Source organism: Lynx canadensis, chromosome D3 (assembly GCF_007474595.2).
Source record: "Lynx canadensis isolate LIC74 chromosome D3, mLynCan4.pri.v2, whole genome shotgun sequence".
Taxonomy (NCBI): Eukaryota; Metazoa; Chordata; class Mammalia; order Carnivora; family Felidae; genus Lynx; species Lynx canadensis.
Window position 1 is genome coordinate 39635855 of NC_044314.2, and position 13180 is coordinate 39649034.

The following is a 13180-nucleotide window of genomic DNA, read 5'->3' on the forward strand; positions in this document are numbered from 1 at the left end:
GGAGTTAAAGTTGGGCAGATGTTTAGAGAGGTTATAAGTCTTGCCTGAGCTTTTCTTTAAACACTCACCCTGACAATTTGTGCACAGGCTTTGCGAGGAGTTCTATCAGTATGTTTGTAAAATCATTAATTAGCTGTATCATGGAATTTAAGGTGAAAAAGATTTTGTACAACACCCTACCAACCCATTCATTTATTAAGTCAGAAATCTGAGGTTAGAGACTGGATAGCTTTAACTTAAGCACAGTTAGTTATCATTCCAGTCAAAAAAAGAATGAACATGGGCACCTAGTGTAGTGATCTAGGGTGTCTCTAAATTGAAAAGAAATGTAAAGGAAAGTTGTAACTTGTATTATGCCTGTATTAGAATAAAAACAGTGATAATAACTCGTGGATTCTGGGTTTACATTGCGCTACTCAAGATGCCATGTCTTTTACAGACTTTTATTGCAAATTTTAACTTCGTAGTATTTCTTCACTTTACTGTATGCAAAATGTTAATCCCAAGCCATAGGGGTGTAATGGAAATTAATTAGTATTCACATAATAGGGTGAGAGTGGTACATACAAAAAAATGTTAAATGAGTCATTGCTATCCTTGTGTTCTCCACATTTAATGAAGCAAAACAAATGTTTTGAGTCTAAGGACAACTGCCTGGTTGTTAAATGTGTATTAAAACTTTATTTCTAGAGGGAAGGGCAACATGCCCTTATCAAGATATTTGGATAGGAGATCAATATGTAATTTTCACCAGCTTGTTCTTTAGCCCTATGACTGTTACGGAGATGGAGATATATATCTGTGTATGGACTATAGATGAGAGATGGAATATAACACACGAAATGTTCATAGCAAGTATATGTGTTGAGTATAGTCAAAGCAAACTAAGCTACATTGGAATATCAGCACTGATACCTTGAAGGAACAAGCAAAATTCAAAAATGAGTGATATGTGAAACATTTGAGATGCCCTGAAATATATTTTTAGGACTGCTTCGCTTTTTTTGCCACCTTTGTAAAAATATAAGAACAACCTTAAAGTATGGCTTATACTCCAAAGCCAAGGAGAGATAGTTCAAATTTCAGTTCTCCCACCTACCAGTTCTGTGGAAACGGACACATTATACAATTTCTCTAAGCCTTTGTTTCCTCACCTATGAAATCGAGATAATCCATTTCATAAGATTGTGGTGAAGATTAAATAAAATATGGAATCAAAAGTACTTAGCATAGTTCCATGTTTGGCACATATTTTTAGTTCTCAAAAAATGTTAGTGTGCATATATGTGTGTATATATACGTATGCACGTATATGTGTTTATACATATATGTAACATATGGGATAGTGTAAACATTTGTAAATGAAACAGGTATGCTGTTTTCACGGACATTATGTTTTTGGAGGAGATGTTATTTAAAAGACATTTAAAACATTGCTGTTTAAATGAAGATATTTACTCTCTGAGTTGGCATGAAAACAAAAAGCACAGTCTGGAGGCAAGGCATAACTTCTGTGTTCTTCAAGGTCAGCCGAAATGAGGACATCACACTGTTCTCACTGAGGCACCGAGCCTATTTTGTGTCTTGCATTTAAGATCAGTGACTGCAGCTATCATCCAGCCCAATAGAGTCCTTAGAGGCAAAAGGACTGCAAGTAAGCACTTTGGTGGAGTTTCATGGACAACTTTGCTGTGCTTCTGCAACCTTCAGTCGACTCGGGACATGCCAGGATTAGAATCACTGAGGCACATCCGACTGAGTGGATTTTATGATGAGTACAACTTGAATGCTATAGTGGGAACATCAATCACTCTTTGCATGAGACTCCAATTTTCAGAAATGGAAGGTAGAAAATGAGGTTATTATAAGGATGAAGGGGACCTGCTTTTATTTTTTTTCAGCAAGAGAAACTCATGCTGGATTTAAAGAACTTCTTCAATGCATGAATGGTTGGATATTATTTACACTGGGAGATGTGGACTCTCTTTGAAGGGAGAATTTGAAATATATTTCAAAGGCATTTTTTAAGTGATTCAGGAACTATTTAGAAACTACTGGATTAACTGGTTTTTTGCCTTTTTTCGTTAGTGTTTTTTTTAATGTTTAGTTCATGATGTTATAGAATACTTTAATAATTACATATAATTAATATCACCTAATATCATACCATTCCATAATTTTCTGAACTCTTTGTCAATGTGTTTATTAAAGAAATTTAAAAAGTGTTAGTATTAATAAAGCAGAATATTTTTTGCATATTCTGAATATCACAGTTTACTATTTTGTATGTAACTATTAACTAATTTCTGTCTGCTTTATCTTTAAGGGGTGAATGAAGGCATTTACTTTAGTTACCCATGTCGACGTCAAAGCTGTGCTTTAGTAAACATCCCAGCACCATGTGTCAACAAAATGATTTCACACATTGAAAATGTGGAATCTAAAATACAAGAGCATTTGAAACGGGTAAGATTTAAAATGCTAACATTTTTTGGAAGCTTGATAGAACCTGTAAGAGCTGTTACTCATCCCAGGGAGTTATTTTTTTTTAATGATGCTTGGAATATTTTATAGAATCTTTGCTTAGTTGTATAATTTACTAATCTAGACATGTTTTTGATAGTCTCACTTCAGAAGGGTGAAACGACCTTATTAAACAGATTTTTTTTTCCCCTACCTGTTTGTTCGTTATCTGGAGGCAATCATGCTAAGTAGTAATTTCCATAAGCCAACTTGACTAGTAAATTAAATAGTATTTACATCATTTTTAGGGACACTAAACTGATTAGATGATTAGATGAGTAAATTGGTGTGTGAAAGGACGGCGTGCCCTTCTTAATGAGTTATTTTGTTCTAAAGAAATACTTAATAGGTCTGTTGAAAGAGAATGTAATGATTCTGTCTTTTTAACCTGTTTGCCTTTATTATTCTGAAGGGAGTTTAATCCTGAAAACACTGTAACTTCTGGTTATTTTCAAAAGATGACAAGAATGATAAAAACCTTCCCATACCTTTCATTAAGATTATTCTGTGCAAACACTGCACAAATAGATTGTGCAAACAAGAGGATAGGTTTGTGCTGTATCTCTTCCCTCACCACTGTTGTTGGATCTGGCTCTGAGAAAGTTCTGATGGACCAGTCTTCATGCTTGATGTAGGGTGTTGTCTTCTTCAAGAGGCATACGAGTGTAGTCCTTAAAATTGCAGGACATTTCTTCTCAACATTTTTACCACTTGAAAATATTTTATCCAATAAAAGTTGTCAGCTGATTGTACCCTTGGGAGCAGTTTAACATTATTCAGTTTTATTCATTCATTGCCTATAGTCCCAGGCACTGTCTTTACCTGTCTAGTTCTGGGGGAGCAACAGGGCTCACCCCTTTACCAGTTTCCAAGGGATTATATGTGCAGAGGGCAAAATAACGCAGAGAAACAACTTGGTGATCCCGGCTGGAACCTCCACCCCAAATTCCATTGCAATCCCCAACGTGAAGGGCAAAAAATAAGTCCTATTTTGAGTTGCAGATTATGTGATTCCTCTGGATTTGGGGGTTAGGAGTCAAAGCAGGTAACTGGTTAATTATGTCTCCAACATTACCCAAACTTCATGTTTTATTACTCCAATTGTTGGGGAAAAAAATGGCCCAATGATGAAGACAGGCTGGTTCATGAAGGATCTGCCAGCCAGCAAAAGAGAAAGGGGTGTTTTGCCCAAATAAGTACATTTCTTCTGCTAAGGCCTGCAAATCTGAACGTATGGCTCAAATAACATTCTTGACTTTGTTCAATTCACAGTGACATTTCTTCCCATTGAAATTGGGTTTTTCTTGGGACTGTAAGGAGTACATTTATGCTGGGATTGGGTTGGGGTCAAGGACAGAGAAAAAGAAAGTGATGCTCTCTCTAGGCCTGCAGTTCATCTTCTTTTAATTACACCATTTTCACATTTGTCTAACTTATCGATTGTGTTTCTCTATAAAGTGCTTGATTTTTAAAACAGCTTTATTGAGATAATTTACATATCATAAAGTTTGTCATTTAAAGTGTACACTTCAGCATTTTTTAGTGTATTTACAGAGTTGTGCAACCATTACCATAATCACAAAAGACCACATATTGTATGGTCCTGTTAATGTGGAATGTCCAAAATAGGCCAGTCTGTAGAGGTAGCAGATTAGTTTTCTAGGGCTGGGGGCTACTGCTGATGGTTGTGGGGTTTCTTATGGAAACAGTGCTTGTTTGCTTTTAATCAGAATCATCTTAATCTTTTATTAGATAAAGCTCTATAGATAATTATAAAGCCATCATCTACTTTGGGTATGGATGACATTAAGTGAGTGAAAAGATCAATCTTTTTTTAAATTAAAAAAAATTTTTTTTTTTAATTTTGAGAGAAAGAAAGCAAGCAGGGGAGGGGCAGAGAGAGAAGAGAGACAGAATCCCATGCAGGCTCTGCCCTGTCAGTGTGGAGCCAGATGTGGGCTTGAACCCATGCACTGTGATATCATGACCTGAGCCAAAATCAAGAGGTGGACAGTCAATCGACTGAGCTACCCAGGTGCCCTAAGGTCAGTCTTCTTTGGATCAACCATTTTAGTTTGTTTGCACACTGAATCGCAGTGGTTTCCGTTATAGTCAGAATGAATGCTGTAGAGCCTGTGATTAGCAGAGATGAATCTGCCATAAGTCTGTCCATGCATTCCTAATAGTTTAATTGCAATTCTGAATTTTGAAAAGAAAATTCTTCAAAGTAGAGTTACTGTGAACCTTTTCTCTATATTTATTTTTGCAAAGATGAGAAAACATGGCAATATGATAGAAGTAATTACCTGGAGAACTTCCCATACAAGTACTAGATTTTGTTTTATTTTTTTTCCACTGTCTTTTTTTTTTTTTTAATTTTTTTTTCAACGTTTTTATTTATTTTTGGGACAGACAGAGACAGAGCATGAACGGGGGAGGGGCAGAGAGAGAGGGAGACACAGAATCGGAAACAGGCTCCAGGCTCCGAGCCATCAGCCCAGAGCCTGACGCGGGGCTCGAACTCACGGACCGTGAGATCGTGACCTGGCTGAAGTCGGACGATTAACCGACTGCGCCACCCAGGCGCCCCTTCCACTGTCTTTTTCTAGATGACCTAGACTAGAGATAGCTTTATTTACTTTGGAGTCATTTCTACTGAACTGAAAGTTTTTTTCTTCATTTGATTAATACAAATCATTAAAATGTTACCATGATTTGAAAGAACGGCATAGAGAGAAAGTATTTAGAAATCATTCTTTAAAATATAAAGAATGTGTCATACAAAAATGATAACATTATTAGCAGTAAAAGTGGTATAATGGTAATACTAAGCGCTTACTATATATCATAGGCCGTATTAAACACTTAATATGTATGATTTCATTGAAACCTTACAAAAAACTTGTGAGGTAGAAACTGCCATTATCCCCAGTTACAGATGGGGAAACAGATTCTGGAGATAACGACTTCCCCCAAGATCACACAGTCAATGTCAGAGTTAGCATCCAGGCAGGTGTGTCTGAGATCTAAGAACATCCTATTCTCCCCCGTACTGAAAGTATCCCTGAAAGTAGGTCAGCTATGAGGATCAAAAAAATATGAATGATGAAATGCCTACGATTCCAGTTAGAAAATTTTGCTGTGCTTATACCATTTCACATGTGTTTTCGAATTCTGAAAAATAATATTTAATCATCTGATCCTACTGACTAAATCTCTAATACTTTGAGTTCTCTTATTCTGTTAATTCTATTTCATTTGAAACTTAAGGACACTTCAAATCCTAAAGTATTCACTATTTGCCATTCTATCATTCCCGTTTTCCATTATTTACTTTCTTGACTAATGTATTCATCTCTTAAAACACTCACTAATTGGTATAGCTGGTTCTTTACTTTTTTATCTTACCATCCTTCTAGTCTGACAGAACTCTGCAAGCCCTGATGAGTTCCCTCTCATGATCTGCCATCTCCATTCCGACACCCCAGGCTGCTGAATAGTGCCAGAAAACATTACACAGAAATCCCAATTTGAGATGTTACACATTCATGGTGTCCAACCTCAGTGGGGCCTTTAGCAGTGCTCTGAAATTATTCTGTTTGTTAACCAGAACTTTCTGTAGTATTTTCCAGTGGCTCTTCCCGTCCTCTCTTTGGTTCAGGTCTCCAAATCCTCTAATTCACTATTCATTCATCTCTTACTTTACAAAGAAAATAGGAGGTATGACAATAGAAATGCTTCGAACTCTTGTTATCCCACAACATTCTTGAATTCCACAAATATTCCTTTTGTCCTTCTATGGGAAATCTCTTCCCTCCTCAGTAGCTACTCCCCTCATCTGCATTCCATCTTTTTCAAGGATCTTGTTCCATCAGGTGTTCACATCTCTCTTCCAAATTTACTTTTTTTTTTTCCCTAACTCGCTCCTATCAATATTTAAAATATTGATGTTTCTCTTGTTTTCAAGAAAATATTTTTTATCCCATACACCTTTAGACATATCTTTTTCTCTTTCTTCATGTTTTACCTAACTAACATCTGAAAAGGATTGCATAAATTAAACATTTGTTTCCTACAAATTACTCACTTTTTCATTGGAATCTGGATTTGGTTTTTATTGTTTTAATGAAAATACCTTCAGAAAAGTAAACATTTTTTTTTCTATCTATTGGTATACACATACACACACATTCTCTCTCTGTCTCTGTCTCTCTCTCAAACTTTGTGGCTAGAACAAGCATTTATTTTGTTACCGTTGAGCAATTTGTTCTGGGCTCAGCTGGACAATTTTGTTAGTTCTTGCCTGGGGCCAGTTATGTGATGTAACACCTGCTAACTCAACTGGAAATAGTGACTAAGAGGGCCTCACACCCATGTCTGGGACAGTGTTCTAGGAGGACAGATCTCAGTGGGCAAAAGCTTAAACTATTTGCGTGTGTTATGATTGTTCAAGTCCCACTGGCCAAAGCAAAGCACATAATCAATCCCTTTGTTAATGCAGTAGAATATTAGACAAGATGTGGATGACACGAGAAATGAATTTGTGGGGACAATTTATGTAGCAGTCAATCTGTTGGTCCATTGACATCATGGTCCACAACCCATCCAATTGCAGACTGTAATCACCAACCCCCCAAAAGTTTCATTCCATGATGGTATCATGCAGAGGTCCATGATTATATGTTCCACAACAGATATGATGTGGATGATGTTCTCTGGGTGCAGCTTCTTTTGGTCTAGAGATCTGTGAATTAAAATGATGTTAAATACTGCTCCTGCACACTTAGCAAACAGTGGTGAAGCGGGGACAAAATTGTCACAATGAACAGTGTTACTCAAAAGGAAAGAAATGAAAGACACATAACTTTCACTGATGCCTGTAATTCTGAAATTTATGAGGGCACATGGTGTTAGGTCTGTCACCTCTGAGTCTAAACAATGCTGCCAAGACCCAGTTCTGCTTCCTGGGGATAGTTTCCTAATTTGTGGTTCTCTTTGTCTCTTTGCATTACTCTCTGAGCTCTTGGTTCTGAGAGATATTTGGAATTCCGTAAGAAGTAGACCTGAGTAACTATCTGAAACTTTTTTCCTGTATTAGTTCAGGCTGCCATAAAAAATACCACAGGCTGGAAGAATTAAACAACAGAAGTTTATTTTCTCACAGTGCTGGAGGCTAGAAGTCCAAAATCAAGGTGTTGTCACAGTTGGTTTCTATTGAGGATTTCTTCCTGGCTTGTAAACAGCCTCCTTCACACTGTGTTCTTACATGGCCTTTCTTCTGTGCCCACATGTTGAGAGAGAGTGAGCTCTGGTGGGTTATTTTTTTTTTTTTTTGTCTTCTAATAAGAATACTAGTTTTATTGGATTAAGACTCCATTCTATGACATCTTTTAACTTTAATTATCTCCTTAAAGGCCCTATCTTCAATATAGTCACATTGGAGATTAGGGCTCCAACATATGAATTTTAGTAGAACACAGTTTTGTTCATAACACTGATATAAATTGGAAGTTTCTCTGCATTTTTAATCTTTTGTATTTTAGTCCAAAATGTTACAATTCCCATAAGAACTTTGGGGCTTCATAATTAATCTGATGGGGTTCAAACCTCATAACTCAAAAGCCATGGTCATATTTTTTGCTTTAGTATTATTTCCTTTCATTTAATTAAGTAATTTTTATGTCTTCTAAATAGTATTGTTTTATTAAACTTCATTTTAAAACAGGTTAAGACTTACAGAAAGATAGGGAAGATAATATAGAGATTTCATGTATACTCTGGACCATGTTTTCCCTAGCTTAATATCTTACATTAGAATAGTACATTTATTATAATTAATGAATCAATATTGATAAATTATTATTAACTAAAGCCCATACTTTGTTCCAGTTAAAATTTTTTTTATTTGAGACACAGTTCACGTACCGTAAAATTAACCATTTTAAACTGAACAACTCAGTGGCATTTAATATATTCACAATGTTGTACAGTCAACACTTCTATCTAGTCCCAGAATATTTTCACCACCCCATTCACATTAAGGATTTAATATCTGTTCACCTCTACCCTGGTGTGGCAACCACAATCTACTTTCTATTTCTGTGGATTTACGTATTCTGAATTTTTTTTATATAAATTAAATCATGCAATATGATCTTTTTTTGTCTGGCTCCTCTTACTTAGCACAATATTTGAAGTTCATCCACATTGCACCATGTATCAGTACTTTATTACTTTTTATGGCTGAGCAATATTCCATTATATGTATATACCACTATGTTTAACTGTTCATCTGTTGGTGGGCCTTTGGATTGTTTCCACCTTTGTCTATTGTAAATACCTTTTTTTTCAGTTCTTTTGGTTCTTTTCAGTTCTTTTTCAGTTCCACCTAGGGGTGGAATTGCTTTATCAAATGGAATGGTAATTCTATGTTTAACTTATTGAGGAACTACCAAACCATTTTTCATAACTCAACAATTTTGTTGTTGAGATTGTAAAAATTTCTTTATATATTTGATCCTGGACCCTAATCAAATATATGATTTTCAAGCATTTAGCCCCATTATATAGGTTGTGTTTCACTTTCTTGATAATGTCCCTTGATGTACAAAAGTTTTTAATTTTGATAAATTTCAGTTTATCCTTTTGTCGTTATTCTTTATGCTTTTACTGTCATATTTAAGAATTCATTGCAACATCCAGGTCATGAAGATTTACCTCTTTGTTTTCTGTATGGTTTTATGGTTTAGCACTTACATTTAAGCCTTTGATACATTTTGCACACAGGAGGCATGTATATTCTTGGGGTGAAAGGTAAGAAAATGGAGGATTAAAATGGCTCCCCTCATCCTTTACACCCCCTTCCATTAACAGGCAATCCCTACTCTCCCAGCCTTTAAGCATAGACTGGATTTGGGTTGAACAACAGACGTGTCAGAAGAAATATCAGACAACTTCTAAGCAAAGTCTCTTGTCGAGAGGCCTTGAAGCCTCTGCTGTCACTCTCTTGCTCCCATAAGCTTCCCATGTAAATAGGCTTAATTAATATAGCCTTCTTGAGGATGAATGACCAAGTAGAGAGAGGCGCCCATTGTGCAGTCAGCAGAAACCACCAGACTTGTGAGTGAGGCTGTCTAGAACTACCTATCCTAGTGAAGCTGTCAGATGACTAATGAGTTTGTGCTCACATTGGTTGCCTTCAGACAAGACCAAGAACCCATCCTGCTACACCCAGTTTACATGGTGACTCATAATTATGAGCAAATAAAATGGGGATTGTTTTTAGCCACTAAGTTTAAGAGTGGTTTATTATGCAGGAATAATTGATACATTGTTGAATATAACATTGAAATTACACATATACATTTAGATCACAAATAAGTAACTAAATAAAATGGAAAACTCCACTCTGTATAGTGTTGGAAATGAAAGTTTTGTTCACCTTCACCTGTTGGAAAAATACTTTTCCTGTGTTGTTGGGGTGTTTTGTTTTGTTTTGCTAACTTGACCGTCAACAGGCTTTCTTCCCACTTTGGTGGATACTTTAGCCAGTTTTTATGGCTCTCTCCATGTTTACTTCCTCTGTCCATGTTGGAAATACTGGTGCTCCCGAACTATGTCCCCTTCTGACTCTATTCTCCTCGTGGGTGATCCCATTTGAATTGATACTATTTATACATTGTATTCTTAGATTAAATTGGGATTTCCAGCTCAAATTTTTCTTTTTTTTCTAGGCGCCCATTGAACACCTTTTTATATATGTCATTGGAGCCTCTCAAATTTGAAACATACAAAATTGAACTAGTAATTTCTTCTTTCTTCTGTGTTCCTAGGTTCAGTTAATGGCACCAGTTATTCACCCAGGACCATAAGTCAGGAGGTTGATTAATTATATTGACTACTCACCTTTCCTCACCCTTTATATACAGTCAGTGATTTGTTTTGATTCCACCTCTGGAATGTGTCTCAAATCCAAACAATTCTATCTATACTATAGTATCTTCATTCGGACCACTCTCATTTTTGCCTGGATACTAGAAGAGTCATTTCAGTCAATTAATAATGATTAATTCCTATTCCTAGGCATAACATCAAAGCCCCTTTATAAAATAATATTTACTCTTAAGCTTCATGTCCCTTCATATATTCTGTTCTAGCTTTGATGACCTCTAATCTCTGGGCCTTAACCTATGAAATTTCTGTTATCTCTGTTTTGCCCTCTTAGTCCCACAAAACCATCTTTGCTCTCCACAGCTTAGGATAACTGTCTTCCCTTGAAATCTCATAAGACATTTTACTGCCCACTACTGTGACAATTAACACATTGTGTTTTAGTTGTTACTTTATGTTTCTCTCCTACAGAATTGTAAAATTTTGGAAGTTAGAGTCTATATGTAAGTCATCAGTCACAATAGTGGTACCATTACTTGGCACATTATAGGCATTAACTAAATGCCTTTTTTTGTTCAAATTTATTTATATATTTTATATAATTTTTTAATTTACATCGTAAGTTAACATATAGTGTAATAATTGGTTTTAGGAGTACAATTTAGTGATTTGTCACTAACATGCAACACCCAGTTCTCATTACAAGTGCCTTCCTTAATACCCATCACCCATTTAGCGTATCCCCTGCCTACCTCCCCTCCAGGGACCCTCAGTTTGTTCTCTATAGTTGACAGTCTATTATGGTTTGCCTCTCTCTCTCTCTTTTTTTCCCCCATCCCCTGTGTTCATCTGTTTTGTTTCTTAAATTCCACATAGGAGTGAAATCATGTGGTATTTATTTTTCTCTGACTTATTTTGCGTAGCATGATACACTCTAGCTCCATCAATGTCATAGCAAATGGCAAAATTTCATTATTTTTGATGGATGAGTGATATTCCATTGTATCTATACCACAACTTCTTTATCCATTCATCATCAGTTGATGGACATTTGGGCTCTTTGCATAATTTGGCTATTGTTGATAAGTAAATCAGGGTGCATGCGCCTCTTTAAATCAGTATGTTAGTATCCTTTGGGAAATCCTGGTAGTGGAATTGCTGGGTCGTGGGGTGGTTCTATTCTTAACTTTTGAGGAATCTCCATACTGTTTTCCAAAGTCAGTGCACAAAGTTTCATTGCCATCAACAGAGTAAGAGGGTTCCCCTTTCTCCACATCCTAACGCTTGTTATTCCCATGTTGTTACTTTCAGCCATTTGGATAGGTGTGAGATGGTATCTCATCATGGTTTTGATTTGTTTTTCCCTGCTGATGAGTAATGCTGAGCATCTTTTCATGTGTCTGTTAGTCATCTCGATGTCTTCTTTGGAGAAATCTCTTCTCATGTCTTCTGCCCATTTCTTAACTGGATTATTTGTTTGTTTGGGTGTTGAGTTTGATAAGTTCATTATAGGTTTTGGACACTAACCCTTTATCACATGTCGTTTGCACATTCTCCCATTCCGTAGGTTGCCTTTTAGTTTTGTTGATTGTTTCCTTCTCTGTGCAAAAGCTTTTTATCTTAATGAAGTCCCAGTTGTTAATTTTTGCTTTTGTTTCTCTTGCATCCAAAGATATGTCCAGTAAGAAGTTGCTATGGTCGAAGTCAAAGAGGTTGCTACCTGCGATCTTCTCTAGGATTTTGATGGTTTCCTGTCTCACATTTGGTCTTCTATCCACTTTGAATTTATTTTTGTATATGCTGTAAGAAAATGGTCCAGCCTCATTCTCCTGCATGTTGCTATCCAGTTTTCTCAACACCATTTGTTGAAGAGACTGTCTTTTTTCCATTGGATACTCTTTCCTGCTTTGGTGAAATTAGTTCACCCAGAGTTGTGGAACCATTTCTGGGGTTTTCTATTCTGTTTCATTGTTCTATGTGTCGGTTTTTGTCCTAGTGCCATACTATCTTGATGACTACAGCTTGTAGTATACCTTGAAGCAGGGATTGTGATGCCTCCAGCTTTATTTCTACAAGATTTGCTTTGGCTGTTCAGGTGTTTCTGGTTCCATACAAATTTTAGGAACTGCACTTTCTAGCTGTGTGAAAATGCTGATGGTATTTGATAGGATGGCATTAAACTGTGTAGATTACTTTGGGCAGTATAGACATTTTAATGATATTTGTTCTTTTAATCCATGAGCGTGAAATGTTTTTCCATTTCTTTGTGTACTCTTCAATTTCTTTCATCAGTGTTCTATACTTTTCAGAGTACAGATCTTTTACCTCTTTGGTTGGATTTATTCTTATGTGTCTTTTGGTTTTTGTTGCAACTGTAAATAGGATTGATTCCTTGATTTCTTTTTCTGCTGCTGTGCTATCGGTGTGTAAACATGGCACAGATTTCTGTATGTTGAATTTGTATCCGGTGACTTCGCTGAATTTATGTGTCAGTTCTTTAAATAAATATGCTTTAATGAATGGGCTCAGGAATAATTTTTAAAATTATTTCAAATTTTGCATGAAGCTGCTTTTTAAAACATGGGGAGGATGTACTTGTTCTTTTAAAAAAAAACTTTGAATTTGGCATATTGTTTGATAAACATTGCCTATGTTTTCAAGCAGATTTGAACCTTTGTGTAGGTTGACTATAGGAAACTCCAAATTTATTGCAGATTCAATGGTATGAGTATTCGTTCCAGATGAAAGTTGGTCACAGTTGTGGGAG

At 36.1% G+C, this 13180-nt stretch overlaps 1 protein-coding gene across 1 annotated transcript in view; it reads left to right on the top strand.

The window, feature by feature from the left end:
- The window catches only part of CCDC178 (coiled-coil domain containing 178), a 368290-nt gene that overhangs the window by 24051 nt on the left and 331059 nt on the right, over positions 1 to 13180 (top strand). The window contains exon 3 of the mRNA XM_030335810.1: positions 2327 to 2466. Within this exon, the coding sequence (XP_030191670.1) occupies positions 2327 to 2466 (140 nt within the window). The remainder of the gene's footprint in view (positions 1 to 2326; positions 2467 to 13180) is intronic.